Genomic DNA, 24,539 nt, shown 5'->3' with positions numbered 1-24,539 from the left:
CTTTCAGCACTTGCCCTCACCCACTGTACCCCAGCATCCAAGTAGAAATTCCAAACATATTGATAGCAATTAGCTTCTGAGACGAACAGAAATAGCCTCACGGCTTCATGATTATTCATAAGCACCTGTCCTCGCTTTTACTCATTGGATTTTCGCAACACATGGGCTCACAACTCACAGCTTTGTACTTCCAATACTGCCTCCAATGTTTAAAGTATAAACAGTATAAACAGAGTACACAGTATAAACTGCCTCTGTTTCAGCTCCCGCTGGCACTGCCAGATTTTGCTTTGCTCTGCTGTTTCTGTAGTACGCTGGTACTTTTTAAGGAGGGTATCTGTTCTGTAGTGTTCTTTATAGTTTAATTACGGAGAGGTCAGCTATGGCTGGGCGTTCTCTTCCCAGGAGATAGGCCGATGGTGCTTGGCGAACGTTTGAGGACAAGCCTGTTCATCTGCAAATGACTCCATATTGGCAACGCTCGCAGCTCCTACCTGTATCAAGGCCATTCTAGATGGGGTGTTCCTGTTATCTGCCAGAATTGGCAACCGCAGAACAGAACAGTAGTCTGCCTTTCTGCGATCTTAAATAATTGATAAAAGAGCTGGCAGGAATGACTCATCGGGCGGCCAACATACAACAAGCATCCCTCAGCAGATGGCTCTGTTGTTGGGTCATGTGATGTCACCGTCTTTCTGCGCATTCTTCATCATTCTCAGTGTTAGCCCACTTTGTTTTTTTTTTTGTCTGTTTTTTTTTTCGGTCTCTTTTTGCAAGTTGGCGAGGGAAGCGAGTCGATTTGACAGACAAGGGAACCAGCAAGGTGCAGGTAGTTAGATGTTTTGGGAGCCGAGGCAAGGACACACCTCGGGCACTTTGTAATTCTCTGATTTAATCAGCTCAAACAGAGCTCCATTAGCCCATAACAAGGCACAGGAGCAGCGGATGCACTTGGCGAAAAGTCGACAGGTTTGGAACTAATGTGCCAGCCACGTGCGTGCAGCTCCAGCTCCCCCGCAGTGAGCGCCGCATAAAATTTTCATTTCATTTCCAGATGACCTGTCCGCTTGTTATCTCGGGCGGAGGGGGGTAGACGGGGGTATCCTCGGTAAACAGAGCTGATGTGGCCCGAGGCTTCTCAAAAAGTCTGAGTAACTAAAAGTGAAACTTAAAGTGGTTCTGCTACTTTAAACGTAGTTAAAGGTTCTTGTCGCAGAGCAGTTGAGCTTCTTGCTTTCCCTCTTTCGCTCTTCTCGCTCTTGTCTCACGTTCTCTCACTTTCTCTCAACCTCTCAAACTTTCAGACCCTGATCCTCAGGAGGAAGACTGTGAAGAGCCGTTTGTTGCGCCCCCTGGCTTGGCGATACCCCCTGATGTTGAACTGGTAAGATCCAAAAATAATCAGTAAAAAAAAAACTTGATTATTAACTTGTGGTGGAGCTTTATGGAAGTTCTGTGCTGATTCTGCTAGACACACAAGCTTACATCCTTAATTACCGTATTTTTTGTACTTAAAGTTCTTAAATTTTCCCAAAAATCGCCAGTGTGCCTTATAATCCAGTGCGCCTTTTGTATCAATTTATTAAGGAGCAGTAAAGCCACTCCGCTAAAGTATAGCTTTATACAGGAGTTTCAGTAAAGTTTCTCCAGCACAGAGGCTGAAGCAGTATTAGCATTAGCTGATAACCTTAGCACTAGCTCTTTAGCTGTTTAGTGGTCAGTATATTGGACTCTAGTCTGTGTGTTTATCCTGTTAAAACAGGCTACGTGGGACGAACCTCTTGGGCAGCATTTACTACATGCACTAATAATAAAAATACTGGAATCTATGCTTACTGTAAATAAACAGAAGCGCTTCACTCACCCAAATAAACAGCCTTCAGGAGAGAAATCTGTGTAGATTAACATCCAGCACTCGTTTGACTTTAAAAGATCTCGCCCCCAGTGGTGAGACCTGCTGAATTACAAAGGAAACATGGCTACTCTCCTGTTCCTTACTATTGTCTCTTAAAATGCACATTATAATCCAGTGCATTATATGCTTGTGTATGAAAATAGACAAAATAGACACCAGAAGATAGACATTCATTGATCGTGCGCCTTATAATACGGTGGGTCCTATAGTCCATAAAATATGGTATATAATTTACTTACCTTTTCTTATCTAAGTTAAGGAACATTGTATGAGGATTAGGGGTGGGTTATATGGCCCTAAAATAATATATTATCATATATATTTAATGGTATTTAAGATAATAACACTCTTGGCGATATGACAAAACACTGAATAAAAGAAAATATATATATATTTTAAGAATTAAGAATTGCACTTTGCAACTACTGCAAAAAATGAAAATTAAATGTTATTATTGTAAACAATATGATATGGCACACCCCTACCTAAGATATTAAAAAATACAAGATTTTAATCAGATTTGTAACAGAATACAATGATCCCCAATGTCATAATACTAATAATGCCCTTCAAATATCCAGGATTAAAGTGAAATTAATGATATAATCTAAAAAAATCGATATAAGCTGTCTTTAGTGGACATATAATGGGAACAGTGTAAATTTTTCTTTTGCCAAAAACAGATTAAAAAAATAATAATAAATAAATAAAGAAAAAGTAGTACCCTGATGTGATTATTAGGAGTGGGTGATATGGCATGATATTTCAGAGTATAATATCATTCTCAATATTCAAAAATGTTGGTAATATGGCACACCCCAAATTGAAACATGAGTCTTTCTAATATTACTCATAGCAGAGATTTACAGAGGTGTTAGATTAAGTCTTAAAATACTGTTTAGCAGCCTCACATTCTTAGATTATTGCTCTAATGTAAGTATGAACTCATTTAATTTGTGTTTAGTTTGAGTTAGTAAGTAAATAATGTAAGTAAATCAGAGAATAAATGGCTATTAAGAATGAGAAAAGAGGAGCGGCTGAGTGAGTGAATTCATTTTTTATTTCTTATTATCTAAACATAGTGGTTATAGTTAATGCACACTTGGGGAGGGACCAAATATTTCACTGCTGCATAAATAATTGCCTGTGTACTGTGTTTCCTTGGAACTCTTTTTTTTTTTCTTTTTTTTTTTCTTAGCTTGGATGTACATTAGCGCACAGTAAGAGACTGTTGAGTGTTTTAAAATTAAACTTTTTGCCTAAGATAAAGCACTAAACATCTGATGTTTGGGATCAGTTTATTGTGATCAGTGTATTGTAAGTATTGTAAGAGTGCTCAAGGTCAACGTACACTACTGTTTAGAAAATATGTACTGTATAATACTGTCTTCTATACAAAAAAAATCTAATAATAGCAAGACTGGAGATTCTGAAGACCAGATTGCATGTGGATGTTTTTTATTCACTTTATTTTTTAGAATTTTAAAAAGAACAAGTTGTTGTTACACAATAAATAATGTACTGCAAGTTCAGTCCTGAATTTCTATCATCACTAAAATATAAAATCTTATGGGTTCTGGATATTATAAATGTATTATAATTTAGTATATAATGCACTTTAGCCTATGCTGAGTTCCCGTTTGGAACTATCCAAAAGTCCGGTAATCATTATAGATAGATGGGAAAATGAAATCCACATTTCCCGCACTACCAAAAGTACCAAAAGTACCAAATTGAGTAATCTAATTTTCTAAGACACTGATTTTTGGGTTCAACACCATCAATTGAACACATAATTTACGTCTGCTGGTTAAAAAAACCTCAGACAGTTCACAGTAGGATTAGCCAGCAGACTTTGTCTGAAGGAGGGATCTGCGGCAAGTCAGCAGAGGAGTTAAGCAAGAAGTGTGGCATATTGTTTGCATAAAAGTCACAGAGCCCTTAAACGACTCCTTCTGAAAGGGACTGAAACTGGCAGGAATAGAACTGATAAGATCTCTTTGTGAGAGTGATTTTGTGCAAAGGATTTATTTTATTTTATATTTTTTATAGCCCACATACCTATTGTAATTTATGTAAAAAAATAGGTATAATGTGTTCCTGTTTATACTTTTATATAAAAACATTACATTATGAAACTGTCATGCACACTGATTTCTTCATACAGTTGTGGGCCAAAACAAACTTTGTAGAACAATAAGTTTTCATTTTATGATTTAATTAGTATTTATATACTTTATATTAGTGAACCTATATAAAGTCCCAGTTATGATTTGATTAATAAATGCATACATAAATAAATAAAAATATCCTAAATGCTGTTAAACTTAAAGACCCATTAAAATTTGACCCAGTCCTAAAATATGGCCATAACAAGATATGTTAATATACTAATACACAGTATCATCAAATTATGGACTGGAATTATGATAAATCTTCATTAAACTAGCTTCTGTTTTCATGCACTCTGAGATGAAGCACCACCATGTAGCACTACTCATTCTTCATGATGTTTGAGAAAGCACCGGTGACGGCAGGCTGCTTTGCTGCAGGCTGTACGTTATGATCGTAAATAAGAATTTTGGGTGTTTACAGGCAAATTTTCTCTATATTATATGCAGGGTTCTCCAAGATCTCATCTATTCTCATCTGTTTCCCCAAGATACTCAGCCATAATTTCATAAATGCCTTCTTTTATGTTTTCCTCAATAGATCCAGGCTGCATGCTGATGATGATGCAGCTGTAGTTATAGCTTTGGAGATTTAATGTTTCCCGTATCTTGGTTTATCCTAAATTGACCCTGAATGTTCAAAAAAATAATCTAATAAAATTTAACAAAGAACTGCAGCATCTGTTTTATGCTGCCACCTTGTTTTAGCCCCAAAGAAAGCCAAGTAAACCTCCACATCAAGTTCAAAGCTTAGTTCAAAGCTTAGTTCAAAGCTTTGTTCTAAGCTTTGTTCAAAGCTTTGTTCAAAGCTTTGTTCTAAGCTTTGTTCTAAGATTAGTTCTAAGCTTTGTTCTAAGATTAGTTCTAAGCTTTGTTCTAAGATTAGTTCTAAGCTTTGTTCTAAGATTTGTTCTAAGCTTTGTTCTAAGATTAGTTCTAAGCTTAATTCAAGACTAATCTATGGCTTGTTCAAGGCTTAGATTAAGACAAATTTGTAGCTTGTTCATGGCTTAGATCAAGGCTTATTTGTTCAGGGCTTGTTTAAGGCTAAGATCAAGGGTACTTTGTTCAGAGCTTGTTCAAGGCTTAGATTAAGGCGAATCTGTGGCTTGTTTAAGGTTTGGATCAAGACTAACCTATTCAGAGCTTGTTCAAGCCTTAGATCAAGGCTAATATGTTTAGGGCTTGTTTAAGGATAAGATCAAGGGTACTTTGTTCAGGGCTTGTTTATGGCTTAGATAAAGGCTAATTTGTTGAGGGCTTGTTCATGGCTTAGATCAAGGCTATTTTGTTCAGGACTTATTCAAGGCTTAGATCAAGGCTAATTTGTTCATGGCTTAGATCAAGGCTACTTTTTGCAGAGCATGTTTAAGGCTTAGATCAAGGGTAGTTTATTTAGCTCAAAGCTAATTTGTGGCTTGTTCAGGGTTTAGATCATGGGTCGTTTGTGACTGTTTCACAGCTTAGATTAAGGCTAATTTGTAAGGCTTGTTTCGGCCTTGTTCATGGCTTGGATCAAGGGTAGTTTTGTCTGGTTCAAAGCTTAGATCAATGGTAGTTTGTAACTATTTCATGGCTAGTTCAAGGCTTAGATCAAGGCTAGTTGTTGGTGTCTGTTTCAGGGCTAACTTAAAGCTTTGTTCAAGCCTTAGTTCAAGGCTACCCAAAACTAAAGGTGAGATTGTCAAGTGGTGAGCTATTTTGCTATTATTTGAATGTTGGAAGGTTCAGTGCTTGTTCTGACCACTAGGGACGGGCGTAAATGAAGAGACGATTCTAACCTCTTCTGCCTTTTCACTCCAGTTCCTCAGAGCCTCTCGCCTTTCATCTGTAAGCAGTCGATGCCTAACCGAGGCGCTTTCATCTCGCCGTGTTCATCGTTTGGGAAAGAAAAAGACGAGTCTGCGTGACCTCTACTTGCATCCGTCTCTCTTAAGACCAGACGTTCTGATCACCCCGCTCTTAGACCTACCTCATGTTTGCTAACGCTGATCCCGTGAAAACACCAGGACCTTTTGCTTCCAGCCATACCTGCACGTGTTTATCGAGCTCTGGCCTAATGGGATTTTGATAGGCGCAGCAGTGAAACCTTCAATCGCTCCCGCTTGAAACACCCAATTAGTTTTAAGCTGCTGAGGTTCTTTGAACAACTCTGCTGAATTATTAATCTGCAGCTGCTCTCTTTACCCTCTTTATTTTGCGGTGGGCTTCGCAGCCTGCCTGCACAACAAAAGGCAAGGGAAGAGCGATGCCGGCAAAGGATGTGTTTTCTCTTTCTGCACCAGGACTTGAGGAAGAGCGTTGGGTTGTTTATCTTCATAATTGCGAGCTTGCTGCCGAGAAGAATGTGGCGTTCTCTGCCTCCGAGGCTTTGAAAGCAATAAGTTTGTTCGCTGTTTAACTGCTGGACGCCGTGGAGTTAAAGTGCGGCCTTTTGATAGGTTCTGGCGGTTTATAATTCGGGCTCCAATTCTCCCGAGCTGATTTTGAGCGTCATCATTCAAACCCCTTTCGAATGACTGAGGGATTTGTCGTTTAAAATTCGTAACCAATTCTGGCGCATGCAGTAATTCTTTCATGCGCTTTACGAACTGTTTATAAAGAAGCGTTTTTTTTTTTTTTCCTCCAATATTGCAGCGTCTACACAGGGAAATTTATGAACTCCTCACTTCGCTCATAAACCCTCCATCACGTGCAAGTAATCTTCTGTTGCTGTCTGATCAGTAGGAATAAGAAGAGTCATGAATCACATCTCGCCTCATGAATCTTTTATTGCGCTTTTATGAATTTGAAAGTTAATGTACACACAAATCTCCGCTCCCTTTTATGCTCATGTGCGACAGTGAGGAATTCATGCCTTTGTCTTTGTGAAATATGTATGTTAATTAATAAATCTCATCTCAGCTCATCGCTTGTTCCATTGTCTTCCAGCCTGCCACCATCAAGACCCACGCCATCATCGAGCGCACAGCCAACTTCGTTTGCAAACAAGGCGCTCAGTTCGAGATCGTGCTGAAGGCGAAGCAGGCGGGGAACTCTCAGTTCGACTTCCTGCGCTTCGACCACTACCTAAACCCCTACTATAAACATATTCTCCGGGCCATGAAGGAGGGGCGCTATACACCTGTCTCTGACAGCAAGCAGGACCAGGGGCAAGGCAAGTTCCTCCAGATTTTATTTAACTTAAACATTCAGACTGGTTGTAATAATAATTACACTGTGAACCCTAATAATGAGTTAAGTCTCATTAAATAATTTGAGGTAATCCGTTAACTTTTCTTACATTTTTCTTTAGTAATTACTATAAAACTCTATGCAGTTGAACAAACAGTTATCTTTAAGTTTAACAGAAAAAATGTAAAAAAGTACTTTACAATCAAAATGTGGTTTACCTGAAACACAACTTTCTAAAAAGTTTAAGTTTAAGTTTATTACAATGATTACCTATTTTTTTTTTCACTCAACATATGCAAATTGTAGTTGTTTTTATAGCCAAAAAATAATACAAAAAAAATTAACAGGATGCAGTAGACAAAACAAGCTTACATTAGTAGTCTTTTCTCAAAAGAGTGAACAATATTGAGAGCACAGTAAGGTAGCCTGGGGGGAATCACTACACACTGATGGTGAGTGTCAGAAAATAGGGGACACACCCAGTATGCAAATAAATTGTGTCAGATGGAAAAGAATCTGTCAATAGTAACAGACTAAACACAAATGTTCAGCTAACTTAAAATAGTTGAATAATGTTTAGAAATATCCATTTTTATGTATAACAGACTTATGTATAAAAGGTTTTTTGACTGTTTGTCTGAATTATGCCTCTTTTTTCACCATTGCATGAATGTAATTATTTGGTATTATGTTTTCACCCAAACACTAAAAGGGATTTGTCAATTATATTGGAATTATAATTTTGGTTGCCAAATTCTGTTCTTTTCATCCCTGATAAAAATGCGTCTTGTCACGGTTATGCAAAAACACTGTGTTCTTAATCATTTTGTGATTTTCTGATTAGTACAAAACCTCCAAAATCAGAGTATTTTATATATCTGACTGCCATCAAATGTTAATATTTGTTTTTTTTTGTTTTTCTTCTGTGAAGATGCAGTTTCTTTGTGTTTGTGATAATTATTATCATTAGTGATGGCACTACAGCCTCAGTACAGCCTCACACATTTTCACACTTTTTTTTGCTAAGGATTTTAAATGAGGTGTTTAAGACAGATTAATATTTTCACACAAGCACCCCCCTGTACTTCTGGCTACAAATTAACAAATGAAAATTGTCTCTTTCTGAGAGTGCAGACTTAGCCCTTAGGCAGTGGTAATTGTTGCAGACTGAGAGGCTGGTTGTAAAAGTGGCCAAAAAGTGGTAAATTGAAGCCTATTAAAGGCATTTTTATAATGTATATGGGTAGGGCTGTGTATTGTAAAAAAATATATATATAATAATAATAATAATAATAAAATTCTGATACCTATATGATACTTTTTGAGTTTGATACCGATTCCCGAACAATACTTCTTTTTTTTATGTCTTTTTTGCAATTTGTAACCAAAAAATACAGCCGATATGAGTAATCTCATTCTCATACTGTCACCAGGAGAGTCTCCATCTTTCTGAATCTTGCTTGAACAAATAAAAGGGAGAAAAAGAGGGAGAGAAGGGGGTAAAGCGAGTGAAAGAGAGAGAAAGACACAGGAGGGTGTAATAGAGTCAGAGGCAGTGGATGAGAGATTTTATAATGGTGTGCTTGTGTGCATCAAGGCTTGGTAGCATTTTTATTATTTATTTTTTTAACCTAACCTCACGCTAGGGGTGTCACGATTTCGATATTTAATCGAAATCGTTTGAAATTATGTCATGGTCTCGAGCCTCGAAGTCAAAAAGCTGATCGACGTTTTGTCTAGCCTAAAATATGTTAATAGTTTTGGTAACTTAAGGAGCATCTTTCTCTCAGATAAAGTTATGTTAAATATATCTTTGTTAAAGAAAAAACCTTGTCATTCTCAGGGACCGAGTCTTATTTTTCATGTTTAACTGCTATAGTAGGATAGAGTTCAGTTTGTTAAGGCTCTAATTGTTCTATTATTTTGTACATGACTGCTCCTGTATTTTTGATTATTTATTTTGTTATGTTGCACATTGCTGTTTTAATAGTACACACTGCTGCTACCAAAAAAGCCACTAGATGGCATTACATATATATCTTGATTAACTTATTTAAATGTGATCATTAGTGTCTAATGTGGTGTATTACAGATCACTTGTATCACTTTGCATCACTTATATCAAGCCCACCTTTTGAAATAAGATATTGTAAATTTGATGAATCAAACCAATGACTGACCATAGACTAATCTAAAACTGGCATAGGCCTCTCTGCTGTAAAAAAAGAAAGAAAAAAGAAAATCAAGAATCAAATCGAATCGTGACCCTAAAATCGGAAATAAAATCGAATCCAGGATTTAGAGAATCGTGACGCCCCTCATGCACATTTCCGTCTGTGCCTTTCTTTAGTATCGAATTTTGATACCTAGCCCTAAATACGGGTGTGCCATCTTAATATCCAAAAGTTTTGAGAAATGGTGTTTCTAGTAATCTGCCTGTTTAACATTTATTAAAGCTTGTAGTTTTCTTTTTTTGTTGTGCAGATTCCAAAACAGGAAATTCTGATGATAGTAACGATGATGATGATGACGATGATGGGGATGGCAGCTATCTTCACCCCAGTCTGTTTGCAACGAAGAAGTGTTCTCGTCTGGAGGAGATCATTAAGGTAAAGAACAGGGTCTGTCTCAAAATCAGATTCAGGTGATTTGTAATGTATTGCTGTTCACAATCTGAAATCAGAGTTTATTGACTTTGGTTTCAGTGAATTCACTGATTTTAATCACATTAACATTGTCAAATGGAGCACAATAAAAATACATATGATTTGAGCTTTGAATGATCAGTTTTTGACTTGCCATTATACAGGTGCATCTTAAAATTTGAATGTCATTAAAAATTACTTTTTTAGTTCAAAATGTGAAACTCATTTTGAACCCAAGGCATCACAGCTAAGCTAAGTAAACGAAACTGTAATTCTTAAAAAAAAAATATATATATATATATATATATATATATATATTTCAAAGTCAAACGAGTGCTGGATGTTAATCTACCCACATTTCTCTAATGAAAACTGTTTATTTGGGCGAGTAATGTGCTTCCATTTAACACAGTAAATGTGCAATCAGTCAATCTAAGACTGTAATCTAGCTCTTAGCACAGTTAGCGGATAATGCTAATGCTGCTCCAGCAGCACTATTCAGGGTTAGCAGCAGAATACAGGCTGATAATACTTACGTCTAAACTGCAAAACAGCTAGCGCAGTTAGCGGCTAATGCTAATACTGCTGGAGAACTTGACTGAAACTCTTTATAACACTGTACTTCAGCAGAGTGGTTTTACTGCTCCTTACAACCTGACTGTTATATTTCATACAAAATGCGCACCAGATTATTAGGTGCACTGACCATTTTTGGGAAAATAAAAAAGGATTTTAAGTGCACTTTGTAGTCAAAAAATACAGTATTGTTGTTTATATTAAGCTGATTTAGATTATTTTTTATTTCTCCTTAAATGAGCCTTGTAATAGACTTATTATCGCCCAAATAATGTCATTAAATGAATCCAAATAATTGCATAAGTTTATAAGTGGCTCTCACAGCGCTTCACTTTGTAACATTTTTGGGGGGCAATTATTAATCATTTATTTTTATATTTTGTCATATATTTTTTAAAAGTAATACTTTTTAAGTGCAGCCCACAGAACTTGGCACACATCAGTTCAGGTTCAGCTTTGGTGTGTTGCCAGGCTACGACAGAAGAGGCAGCTGAAATGACTGCTGGACTTAATGTTTCATAAAACCTTTCTGAAAGCAGCCGTAAGTGTGTGTTTAAATGGGAAAGTTTAGAACAAAGTGTTTTTTAAAAATCTCTCTAGATAATACAACTGATATATCTTCTGTGGGCTGGAGTTACTCATGAGTTCTTTGTGAAAATAACAACAGTCTATTTTTAGACCATTTTGGACGATTATTGTCATCAAATTGATGCCATTTATTCCTGTTTTGTTACTGTGTATTAGATATTTAACTGTATGTGAGTTAACCTTGAAGACACAGATACTATGCATGGGCAGCTGTATCACCAGACCTATCCTTGATTTAAAATGTGTGGGATGCTATTGGACGCTATTTCAACAATCTCATCATCCTCTACCACAAAATCTGCCGGAACTGCATGAAAATGTTCGAGATGCATGGGATGCATTCGCACAGGATATTCGAAACTTAGCATTAGGAACTTCAACACTTTATTTTGAGATGTCTGGCATTTTGTGTTATACATGCGTTACACACTACTTTTGTATGTGTAGCTCAGTAAATATGACCAAGACTTCCTCAAACCTTTTAATCGCTTTGGGACGCAACTACTTTTGCAACTATTTCTGTTGCACACCAGCCTTCCAGGACCTGGTTAGAAGAACCGTTCTGTAGACAGTACTGCTGGGCGATAAAACGATATCGATAGTTATCGAGGAAATTATATATCGCGATAGCTATAATAAGCCGGACGATAGGATTCAATAAACTTTTTTTTTTTCTATTTTCCAAGTTACTTAAACTTAACGTTTTTTCCTAACCCTCACTGTTGCTGTTAGAAAACCCTGAGGGCAGAATCATCCTCTGTCTTTGTGTTTTTAGTTTTTAACAGATAGAGAGTCTGTTGTGCTGGATATTTTACTAAATAGAGAAGATTATATAATCTGTGTAGCTGTATTTGAACGGAGCTAATCATTGCTGTTATTGAACTGGATGAGTTTTAAATACACTTGTTAAGAAATGTAAGTCTAGTCTACTGAAAGCCAGTAATGTTAGTATAAGGGTGAATCCCATTTCTCCCCTTGGCCCTACCCCTTACCCCTACCCCTTCTTTTCGAGTGTAATCCTTCCCCTTGGAACGGAGTTACAAGGGGAAGGGGTAAAATCCTACCCCTAGGAATTGGGACAACCCTTCAAGCACCCGGTGAAAGGTGAATCTTATTGAAAATAGCCTCCATAATATACTAGAAATTGTATATCACACTGGTTCCCAACACTGGTCCTGGAGCAGGTAATGTGTTACAAAAACAATATAATGTGCAAGAATATGGGTCCTCAGTGACAGAGGAATCACTGGTATATCACAATGACGTTTGTCAATGAACAATAAATACATAAACAAATAGCACTGATTTATGACCAGGCTACTAGCGGTGGTGTGTAGGTGACCCTGCTGGGCTGATGTGATGATAGCAGTGGAGCGCTAAAGTTCAGTAGCCTAGCTGCTGGTTAACTAGTTAACTTTAGGGCATTGTATGTGTACAGAAAGGGGGCAGGAGGTGCAGAAATTAATTAATATTGTCCATTCCTTAATTCCTCTGTGATGGGGAGCTGAAATTAGCTCTGATTATTTTTTATTTGATTTATTTTTTCCGTTCCGCCTTAAATGCGGTAGCGCCTGCCGTCTGTTGCACCATTTAAGGTGGAACAGGAAAGTTAGCTAGCTAGCTAGCTACCGAAACGAACTACTAGCGAACTTTTTATGCTTGTTACGAAGAATTCAGCCATAAAACATCAAAACTACATAATAAACTAAGGTAATACAGTGCTAACCGTAATTTTTAACATGGAAAATACTTTCTTTGGTCGCTTGTTCCGCCATCTTGCCAGTCATTCTCATACCCCTCGGTACGAAGTGTGGGTCTGGAAAATCTCCGTTTGAAGGGCTAACTAGCCCTACCCCTTACCCCTACCACTTCATCCTAACAGGAATCGGGACACCCCTACCCCTTGACGTGCACGCGCAAAACAGAGAGGAAGGGTTAGGGGTAGGGCCAAGGGGAGAAATGGGATTCACCCTAAATCTGTACTGCAGTAGAAGTGGATCATTTCAGAAACTTGACTTTATTCCTCCCACCTCCATTACAGCTCACTTGCTTTAAAATATTTAAATGTAGCATAATTTAAATGCAACAAAACATAAAAAAGCTATTATTTTAATAAACAATAGCAATACATAATCTCAAAATAACAACAAATATAAAATAGAAAAACAGTAAAACACATGTAATACATACTTTTTATATGACCAAAATTCATTAGACTAAAACTAGACTAAAATGTAACTAAAACAAGTATACATTTTAGTCAAAAGACTAAAACTAAATCAAGATCACCTGTCAAAATGAACACGGTGATATACTCTTGTGTTTTGCTTTACGTAGCTGCCTGCATTCAGGGAGGGGAATAATCCTTTGATTTAAAAATAATTTTATTAAAAATCCAAGTGCTATTGCATTTTTTTTAGTTTATATATATTGTTCCCTTGTACTTGTTTTAAGGGCCATACATGTGTTACTTATGAGTAAAACGAAACCTTTAAGTGTAACAGAAAGTGATTTGATTTATATCAAGATACATATCGATATCGGCTGATATAGAAAACTATATTGTGATAAGATTTTTTTTTTCCATATCGCCCAGCCCTAGTAGAAAGGACAGTAGACTGCTGAAATAATGCACTTATCCTGCAACTTTGCCCTGTTACTTATGTATACAAAACAACCTGATGTCCTTGAGATGTCCTCTGTTTTTATGTCTCTCTTAGGTATTTTTCTGATTGCTTTCCTCACTGTTCCAACATTCCAGCTAAATACTTTCGAAATGAACAGAGAGTTTCTGTTAAGTTGTTACGTTTCCTGACATAATTGGGCCTGCTATCAAAGCGTCCAACATCAAAGTGCTTTATTCTTTTTTTATTATTTGTTATAGATGCAAATATGACATTTTAAAGCCCTCTTGATTTAATATTCTGTATGTTTTTAGTCCGTGTCAAAGTGTCATTTGTGACAAGTGCCACAAAATAAATGAAGAGATAAAAGACTGTTAAATAAGCCAGTATGTTATCGGATATTTTTGGTCCAAACGCAAAAGACGTCGCCTCTTATCACAGCTTTGAGGCTTTCTTCCTTTAAACTACAAATAATCCAGAGCCTGCCATAGCTGTGTAGTTTTGAGGAGATGTCTGTTAGCGCTTGTGATGACTATTTTGTAACAAAAAAAAAAAAAACATTTCACGAATGAGTTTTCATCCCGGCTGATTAATGTGATCTGTAACACAGTACAGCCGTTGTTGCTGTTGCTTGTGTATTACATTAGAGTTTGTTGGACAGTAGATTGTCTTGTGTCTCCTGAACTCTAAAGGTTCATAAAAAATGGGAGACATCCATATTTTTGTTAGATTGAAGGGTCATTTGGATTTGCTGTACCAAAGGTTTGCAGTTAGATGTTCTTAGGACCTTCTGAAGATCCGTAGTTTTGTCAAGGATGTTTTGGGTCTTCTGGACCAAAGGTTTCAAATGGGTTTCAAACACAGAAGATTCATATTCAGTCAAGTGTGGTTTTAGGTTTGGTTTTCAGGAGATCCATATTTTTCCATTTCATGGACCTTAGATTCTCATTAGGAGAACTGAGGGACATTTTATATGTTTGTTAGATTCCAGATTAATGTAATAATGTTCTGGACCACAGGTTTGTAGCCGGAGACCCTAAGGAGAGCCATAGTTTTGTTTGAATCAAGACAGCTTTGGCTCATATTGACCAAGTTTTCCAATTTGGAGTCTAATAAAATCCATGGTTTTCTCCCCTATACCAAAGGTTTTCAAATTGGGATCCCTAAAGAGAGCACAATTTTACTATCATGGGTGATTCGGGTCTCCTGGGGCCTCAGGAAATCTGTTTCTTTGGTTAGTCAAAGGTGCTTTGGGTTTCTTGGACCAAACATTTCCTGTTGCAGACATTTTCAAAATGCATATATGTTTTCTTAGTATTAAGAAAGATTTGGGTCTCTTGAGTTAAAGCTTTCTATTGGGGAGGGTAAGATCTGTATGTTTAAATCCAGTTTTGGTTACTGGATGGGTTAGATCCATTTTTTTTATCAACTGTGGTCTGGGTCTTTTGGACCAACGGTTTCCAGTTATTGACATTCAGGAGGTACATAATTTTGTTGGACTGTTTTTCTTTTTTTATTAGGGCACCTTGGCCCAAGGTTTGTAAAAAAGGTCACTGTGAAATCCATGAGGATTTGGATTTGTGGATTTAAGGACGTTTTGGGGATGTACATCTCTGGAAAAAATTAAGAGACCATTTAAAAACAATGAGTCTCTTTGATTTTACTAAATTGAAAGCTTCTGGAATAGAATCAAGAGGAAGATTGATGATCACAAGCCATCAAACCAAACTGAACTGCTTGAAGTTTTGCACCAGGAGTAAAGGCATAAAGTTATCCAAAAGCAGTGTGTGAGACTGGTGGAGGAGAACATGCCAAAATGCATGAAAACTGTGATTAAAAACCAGGGTTATTCCACCAAATATTGATTTCTGAACTCTTAAAACTTTATGAATATGAAATTGTTTTCTTTGCATTATTTGAGGTCTGAAAGCTCTGCATCTTTTTTGTTATTTCAGCCATTTCTCATTTACTGCAAATAAATGCTCTAAATGACAATATTTTGTTATTCAGTTGTCTGTAGTTTATAGAATAAAACAACAATGTTCATTTTACTCAAACATAAACCTATAAATAGCAAAATGAGAGAAGCTAATTCAGAAACTGAAGTGATCTCTTAGTTTTTCCCAGAGCTGTATAATTTGATCAGGGTGGTTTTGATCTCCTTGACTGAAGGTTTTAAAGATGGTGACTGTCAACAATTCTGTGTTTTTTGCTTATTTTTTCCTGAGATTTTTGACCAAGGTCTTCTGTATTTCATAGCTCCTGATTCATGTTCATCCAACATTTCTTTTGATACCAAGATTATAATGGGACCATTGTCCCTCTATTGCTACATTAACATCGATTGCTCTCCTGGAAAGGCATTGTTGTACTTTGCTCTGAGGATTTTATTGTTTTCAGACACTGGAGCATTAATGAGGTCAGATTTTGACATTGGATGATTATCTCTGGATCTCAAATAAATTTAATGACTTAAATGCTTTCTGCTTATAGCTGATGTGCTGATGCTTGCCATTTGGCATGGTGACCTTAGGGTTGTCTAGGCTTGGTTTTCTATGAAGATGTTTTCTACAAGCTGTTTGTGCTCTATCATTAGATTGTGTACCTGAATCAATGTAGATCACTGATGTGATGGGAGGGTCTGGACACTTCAGACATATTGACCATCAGTAAATTTTGCATTTCATTTAAGAAAATCAAGGAACAGAGTCTGGAGTCTACTGTGAAGTTTCTACAATCAGTGATGGTTTGGTAAAGTTGTTTTCCCCAGAAAATCTTACAGCACTTCATGCTTCCCTCTGCTACTGACAACTTTTATGGAGATACAGATTTCATTTTCCAGCAGGACTTGGCACACTGCCCACACTGCCAGTACCAATTGGTCTTATATGATATTCTAATTCTTTGAGACACTGATTGTTAATTTTGGGTTGGCTGTAAGCCATAATCATCAACAATAAAAGAAATAAACACTTAAAATAAAGCACTTGGTGTTTAATACATCTATATAATATATGAGTTTCACATTTTGAACTACTGAATTACTGAAACAAAGTAACTTTTCAGTGATGATATTCCAAAACATTTGAGATGCAACATTAGATAGAAAATAGAGACTGCCTGAAAGTTCCTGTGAGAATATTTGGAACATTTTGTAGATTGCCTACGCTCTGAACTTTTAAATATTTTCTTTTTTTAATTATTTTTTTTTATTAAAAGTTAGCTTTGCATATTACGTTAAGTTTTTTTTTTTTTTTTGTGGACTGCCTCAAGTTTTATTCCCAATAGAATATGAGTATGACCTATATTAATGTGTTTTTTTTTTTTTTTTCTTCTTTTTTTTTTTTTTTCTTCTTTGTCTAGCCCTTGCAGGTCATGGATCCAGACCACCCTTTGGCGGCACTAGTTCGTAAAGCCAAGCAGGAGAAGAACGGCTCCATAGCTTTGACAGCCAAGCCCGAGGAGGAGGTGGCACCACTGGTGCAGCCCACACCAGCAGATTACACCACCGACCGTGAGTACGCTCTCCTATTCCCACAGCAGGCAGCAGGTAGATATTTAAACTGACAAATTATCTAATAAAAACCTTTGTGGCGGAATAGCGGTATCAGAGTGTAGGCGGCGCAGAGCCCACTGTTTTCCCACTGTGCCTTTTATTGCTGTGTTGCAGTGCATCATTAAAGAATATGATCTAATCTAATACGCTTCCTCAGTAAAGAACACTGGAAAAAACCTCCTTCATAACAGATTAATGGAGCCTTATTTCCTCTCGAACAAACTTTTGTTCACATAAAGTAATCACTCCAGTGCCAAATTTCTGAACACTGATAAATGAGGGTCTGATTGTGAACGATGCTCGAGGTTACCCTTGAAGAGAGAGCGGCAGTGATGTACACCCTGTTCAGAAATGAATGGCACTTTCAAGCCAGGCAGTCACTTAAAACCAGAGTTGAGTGAATCATTAAATTAAGCTCCATGTCTGGTAGACTGGAGAGCCGCCCTTGGGTTCTACCTTTTTTCACTCACCGATGTGATATCCCTATATCGCCCTACCTCTTCTCAGGTTCACTCCTAATCTTTGAGACCGTTCTTTAATTTAGTTTTTAACCACGACGCTTGAAATGAGAATTTCTGCACCGCAGGACTGTCCTTCCCAGCGAGTAACTAATAACACTGTGCTGAAGTGAACGTGCTGCAGACGTTACAGTCATTAACTCAATTTTCTAATAATTGGTATAATTACAGGATACTTGGTGTTCGTGTATTCGTGGACGTTGAATGTCTGAATGTCTAATTTCGTATCTCCTTTTTAATCTTTATAATAAATGGTGTTCTACTGGTCGTAGAGAATAGAGTAATTCTTCACATTTTCTTCTGTAGCCGGAAAAAAAAAAAAAAAAAAAATTATTAGAAAAGGCTTGCCATTGTTGCCATTGCCAATTTTTTTTATGATTATAGCATGTCTGAAAATTCTTGTGTGCCTGTAAGTCTGTTTCTGCCTTAGTAGTATGTGTTTGTCTAATATTTAAACTTTTTTTTTTTTTACTTTGTCAAGTAATAAGTGTGAAATGGACTTTAATGGTTGGAGTAAAACTTGATAGCAAGTAAAAACTTCAGTTGAATAGGCCACCTCCATTCACCCCCAGCATTCCAAAATACAGAGCTTTTAGTAGCTCAAGCTCAAAGTAGCTCCACACTTCACTGGTAGAATTTTGAGGGTCCTGACATTTAAAACGAGGCACTGAGAACTTTGATAGTGCACAGATAGATTTTTTTCTCTCTTTCTGAAGTGTTTCACTCACTAAGAGTATGAGGTAAACATGGATAGTATAAAGGAGAAGTGGATTGGATGGTGGTTTTGTGTTGAATATACTGATTTAAAAGAGCCAAACATATTTTTTTCTCATTTGTGAAAATAAAAGTTTTTGTTCATGCATAAAAAAAGAACTAAAAAAAAGTTTTTTTTTTGTTTTCATTGGCACCCACAGGTTAACCACCCATCCTTCTATCCATCCTTCCACCCCATTCCATTTCTCCCACCATCCATCCCATCCATCAATCCACAACAATTCAGCCATCCATCCCACAATCCACCCTCCACCAATCCCACTGTCTTTTTATCAATACCACTGTCCATCCCTCCATCTCACCATCTATCTATACCTTAATTAATTCATCCCACCATCGCCCACCGCCCTTCCCACTTTTCCCTCATCCAGCCATCCCACTAACCCTTCATCCATCCCACTGTCCATCCCTCCATCTCACCATCCCACTCTCCATTCATCCAGCCGTCTCACTATCTCTTGATTCATCCCACCATCCACACAGTCAAACTTACAGTCTCTTAATCCATCCCCATCTCACAATCCCTCCATTTATCCATCCATCCCTCCATTTATTAATTCTTCCTACCTTGACACGCCATCCATTTTACTGTCCCTTTATCCATTCCACCATCCCCACACCGACCATCTCACTGTCTCTTCATTCATGCCCGAACTCACCATCCATCCATTTATGGATTCTTCCCACCTTCTACACACTATTCATTCCACTATGCCTTCATCCATACCACCATCTCAACATCCATTTCTCCATCCCTTCAGTTATTAATTGTGCCATCCATCCAACCATCCATCCATCCATCTCCAACAATTAATCCATCATCTCACTGTTACTTAATCCATCCCTCTATTCTTCCCACTACCTCTTCATCCATCCCTCCATCCATCTCTTCGTCCCTTTATGCATCTAGCCCTCTGCCTATTTGTAAATGGGTCTTAATATTATACCAAAATTAATATAACAATATATCTTTTAATTTTTAACTTGAATGTCGATATAGATATAAATAATTTAGAAGTCATGACTTGTGATGTTTTGATCACACACTGATAGAGCTGGCTAATATGGTAAAATATATTATCACAATGTTTAAAGACATTTCCACAATACCCAGTATATATTTGCATTATGTAATAAAGGCATCAGCAGTGGTAGATTCTTAGTACAGTGGTTTTTATTACATTTTTTCTGAACACCTTCCATTTAAACAGGTGCCTATGTACAGTTGGGTGAGTGTTCTTTAAGCACTGATAATGTCCCCGGTATACTTATTAAAATATATTTCTGATAAATAAGATCAAATACAGTCATATTACGCAGCTCTACTTTTATAGCAGTTTGGTGGGATGGCACTCCCAGCTCACTTCCTGTCCAGCTCATCTTTAACTATCCATTAAACACTCCGAGCCGCTCCATCATCCCAGCATGCCCTGCTCGTCAACGGTGATTCACCTTTGCGCCCCTCAACACCCCCAACACCCGCCCCCCCCCCCCCCCCCCCCCCCCGCTCCATTCAGCTGGCGGAGGCATGCTGCTCTCTCTCTGCTTCAAGATGCAGCGTTTTAGTGATTTCACACTGCAAGACGATTCACACCCTCATTTGGCAGGGTAGAGTTGTTCACAGTGCTTTTAGTTCATTAATGCAGTTTATTCATTGTGGAGAAAGTCGGGAGAGGCGACCTTTGTTCTGTTGGGGAACGCCGCTGCCAAGGGAGCAGTACCAGCCGAATGAGCCGTGGCATTTTATTTTGTGATGATAAATTGTTGGATATTGTAAAATGGGCCATTTATTTTCATATAACCTTTTGTATGCTGCCTTTTCGTTCAGAGTTGATGTCCTAGTTTTCAGTTTATAGAACAGAGACTCCAGAAAGCTTCAGCTGCTCTTATTCTTCTCGCTCCTGTCTGTAACTGATGCTGTTCGCTCGAGTCATGTTTTTCACGTTTCAGCCCCATTAGGTACTGATGACTCTGCTTTCCACCTAATTAAATATAAAGTCACGCGAGGGCTGGGTGATATTAGTCACATACTAGTGCATCTAAAAAAAAAATACAAATAGAATATCATTAAAAATGTACTTATTTCATTAATTCAGTTTAAAATGTGAAACTCATATATTATATAGATATATTACACACTGAGTGATCTATTTTAAGCTTTGGCGCGAGTGGAGAGACACACAGTGCAAGCTGCTTAAGGTCTAGTCTGAAGTCTGTAGAAGACATGTCATCTGCTGGTGTTGGTCCACTGTGTTTTATTCAAAAGTTCATGGATTAAAGGCAGTGCAGTGTTTGTTTTCCTGGAAAATCTTACAGCACTTCCAACTTCCCTCTGTGAGATGGAGATGCAGATTCCATTTTCCAGCAGGACTTGGCACACTGCCCACACTGCCAAAAATACCAATTTGTCTTGTGTATTGATTCAATGGTGTGAAAAAGACGAAAGAAAATTGTACCCATGTACGCAGATATAAGGTTAAAACCACCACTGCTGTAGATGCGTTTTAAAATAGTCAGTTTGGGGGGGGCATCCTGTAATTAGTTACCCGCCGCGCTCCGCAAATTTATTTGAGGCTTTGATTTGGCTCCCCCTCTAGTGTAGCGCCCCTATGCGTCACATAGGCTGCATACCCCCTTTTTGCGCCACTGAGTACAATGATCTGAAAGTCAAACATGGTGGTGGTTCCATGATGATCTGGAACTGCTTGAGGACCTGTACAACTTGCTGTTATTGATAGAACCATGAATTCTTCCTTCCACCAGAAAATCCTGAATGAGAATGTCCATCCATCAGTTACTCTAAATGACTCTAAGATCAGGTGCACTTGGGTTCTGCAGCAGGACAATGACTCAGTTATACTCAAACTCTACAATGTGGCTAAATTTAAACAATTCTGCAAAGACGACTGGGCCCATTTCTCTACAGGGATGCGAAAGACTCACTGCCAGTTGGGGCAAATAAATTATATATTAAAAGCAAAATTAAATAGGACAATTATAAGGGCGGGGATAATCAAAGAGAAGGCTGTTATAATAAAAGAGGAGTATCAAGTCAGGAGGCTTTTATTGCCATTCAATCTTAGCACAGTGTACACAGTGTAACGAAATTTACCTTCCTCAAGGACCAACATTACAACAAACAACAAACAGTGCAGTACAATTTATTATATCAGTTCATGTTCAGCTTCTTTGTGGTGAAGGTTATCAGTGCTACTGTGTAAACACACTGTTTTATCATGGTTATAGACATGGAAGAAATGTCTTGATTTAGCCTATTTTGTATTTTTAACCATAAAGAAAACATAGTTAGTGACAAATAAGTTATACAGATCTGATAGTTCAGATATTTCTCTTGTGTTCAAGATGTGCTGGAGAGTCATGTCATCTGCTGGTGTTGGTCCACTGTGTGTTCTATCCAAAAGTTCAAAGTCAGTGCAGTGTTTGCTTTTCTGGAAAATCGTAAGGCACTTCATGCTGACAACTTTTATGGAGATGCGGATTTCATTTTCCAGCAGGACTTGGCTTACTGACCTCTAAAACTCTGATTTTTGAGTTTTCTTTGGCTGTAAGCCATAATCATCAACAATAAAATAAATAAACACTCGAAAGAAATCACGCTGTGTGTAAAACATCTATATCTGGGATGTCAAACACATTTTTACTGAGGGCCACATCGGCAAAATTGCTATCCTCAAAGGGCCAGATGTAACTAAATGTAATATAAAATAAATGTAACTGCTCCTTAATGTATTAGAGGAGTTAACTCTGAATGTATTACTTATTCAGTTAAAACTATAAAGTTGCATGGAAAAAATATGTTCACTTATTGCTTGGTTATAACATAAATAATGTTAATTTTCTTGTTATGAAATCCACAAGGATCAAACTATATAAGTAAATAAAAAATAACCTCAAACACAAGTTATAATATTAACTTTGATCAAAAACATTTGATATACCAAAAAGAGGCTTAATTAGTATAAAATTAAAAGCTGTGAGCTGTTAAGATCATGTGCGACAGATATAATTTTACCTTTCTTTTATTTTTTTTACTGCAACAGCCTTGCATCAAACTAATGAGATGCTTTGATGACAATAAACATATGTCTACAAAATTACGGCAGCATTTCCACATCGGTGTCTACACTGCTGTGTAGTGGCGGTAAGACGTAACTTTGCAGGTAACACAATCGACATGCATTGTGGGGAAACGTAGTTTTTGGTCAATGCAAGCTTTTGACCTATTTATTTTTAGACCCTAAAACCTTTCGAGCTCTAACAGGCAACATAAAAGGACGCGAGTTTGACACATATGATCTATATGAAAAATGAGTTTCACATTTTGAACTGAATTACTAAAATGAATAGGGGTGTGACGAGACACTAATATCAAGACAAGACGAGACAAGACGAGACACGATACTGGGTTCACGAGAACGAGAGGAGATTTTAAAATAAAAATTTTAAGAATACGTCAAAAATGAAAAATTTTGAAAACTAGAGTTTCTCTCACATTGATTTTATAAGAAATAGAAATAAGAATAAAAAATAAAAATAAAACTTTTCTAGGTCTTATATAGTGCTAACAGAAAGTGCAAACAACAACCAGTCATATTAAGCCTATGGTTTGTGTTTTTTCTCCTAAATCTCTTGTAATTTAACTATGCAGAACCATAACCAGTCATATTAGGACTATGCTTGAAGTGCAAACAGGGACAGAACTTTTTTTTTAAATATAGTACAGAGCTGAGGGATTAGTACAACTGCCTATGAAACACGAGATCTCGTCACACCCCTAAAAATGAAAAAACTTTTTATTTACATGGTTTCTGACAGATTCCCTCTGGCAGCTATACATGAATATTACGTTCTAATAGTCATATTTAAAATCTTATTTCAATTAATCAAATTGTGTCAGGCGTATTTTTTTTACTTTTGAGAAGGGTTCTGCTCGAGGTTTCTGCAAGGTGTTCTCTGGAGTGTGTTCTGGCACGTTAGCGTACTCTTCTGGCTAATCCTTCTGAAATGATGCTCTCATCAAATCCTGCAGCACATGCTGTGAGCTCAGCTCCGTTTGGTGTCCTGGTCCCTCTCCACAGGAAGGCAATTGGATGGATTTGCCTCCATGGCAGAAACAGAAAGCTTTTCCAGGCGGAGTTGGAACGAGGACCGCACTGTAATGGGATGACTGAGGTTCTGTTTTTTTTTCTGTCCTGCCACTACAAAAGTGATGTCATCTGCCTCCAGTGGATAGTGGACTGGAATATGCTCTCATGTAGATTTTTATATATATATTTATATATATTTTTTTTTTATTCTATTCTTTCTCCCCCATCTCGCCCTCGCAGTGCTGCTGCTGCTGCCGTTTCTTTCCTCTCTCACCCACTCCCGTGCACTATTGTTCACTTATTGCCATTGTTCAAAAAAAAAAAAAAAAAAAGGCCTACTCAGGCTGTCCAGAATAACAATATAGTCTAAATCTCAAATTGACCCCTAGCTCAGCACGTGAACCGGCGAGGTAATCAACTAAAGAATAGTCCAATCAAATTGGCCCATTCTCCCAGTTATTCTCAGTTATGCCGCTCCCCGCTGGGCTACGGGTCGATTCCAAATTCAGCTGCATATATGTTCCTGATGTTCTTCTTTTTCTTCTCCTAGCATGCAAAGGCTACTACAATGAAGCAGTATTGATTCCATTGTTGCTGCTATACAATAATAGAGAACTTAAAAACTCTAGTAAACTGTAGTATTGAGTGCTGAGCTACAACTTCATGATATGGTACAGTGCCTTGTAAAACTATTTATGCCCTATTTATGAACTTTTTCAAGTTGTCACCTTAAAACCACAAACTAAAAAGTATTGAGCCCCCTGTATCAATACTTAGTAGAGCCATCTTTTTTGCTGCAATTACAGCTGCAGGTCTTTTCGGGTATACCTCTATCGGTAGGGGTGTGATGAGACACACTTGTTTCCACTGGAAAGCCAAACTGCAGCCAG

The 24,539-nt window shown here is 37.4% G+C and overlaps 1 protein-coding gene across 1 annotated transcript in view; it reads left to right on the top strand.

Moving 5' to 3' along the window:
• Positions 1-24,539, top strand: part of LOC103041651 (splicing factor SWAP) — a 209,652-nt gene that overhangs the window by 6,284 nt on the left and 178,829 nt on the right. Inside the window, exons 4-7 of the mRNA XM_022676513.2 lie at positions 1,305-1,384; positions 7,018-7,243; positions 9,745-9,869; positions 17,057-17,207. Of these exons, the coding sequence (XP_022532234.2) occupies positions 1,305-1,384; positions 7,018-7,243; positions 9,745-9,869; positions 17,057-17,207 (582 nt within the window). The remainder of the gene's footprint in view (positions 1-1,304; positions 1,385-7,017; positions 7,244-9,744; positions 9,870-17,056; positions 17,208-24,539) is intronic.

This window comes from Astyanax mexicanus, chromosome 17, assembly GCF_023375975.1.
Source record: "Astyanax mexicanus isolate ESR-SI-001 chromosome 17, AstMex3_surface, whole genome shotgun sequence".
Lineage (NCBI taxonomy): Eukaryota > Metazoa > Chordata > Actinopteri > Characiformes > Acestrorhamphidae > Astyanax > Astyanax mexicanus.
Note: the sequence above shows the minus strand (reverse complement) of the source record. Positions and strands in the feature narration are given on the sequence as shown.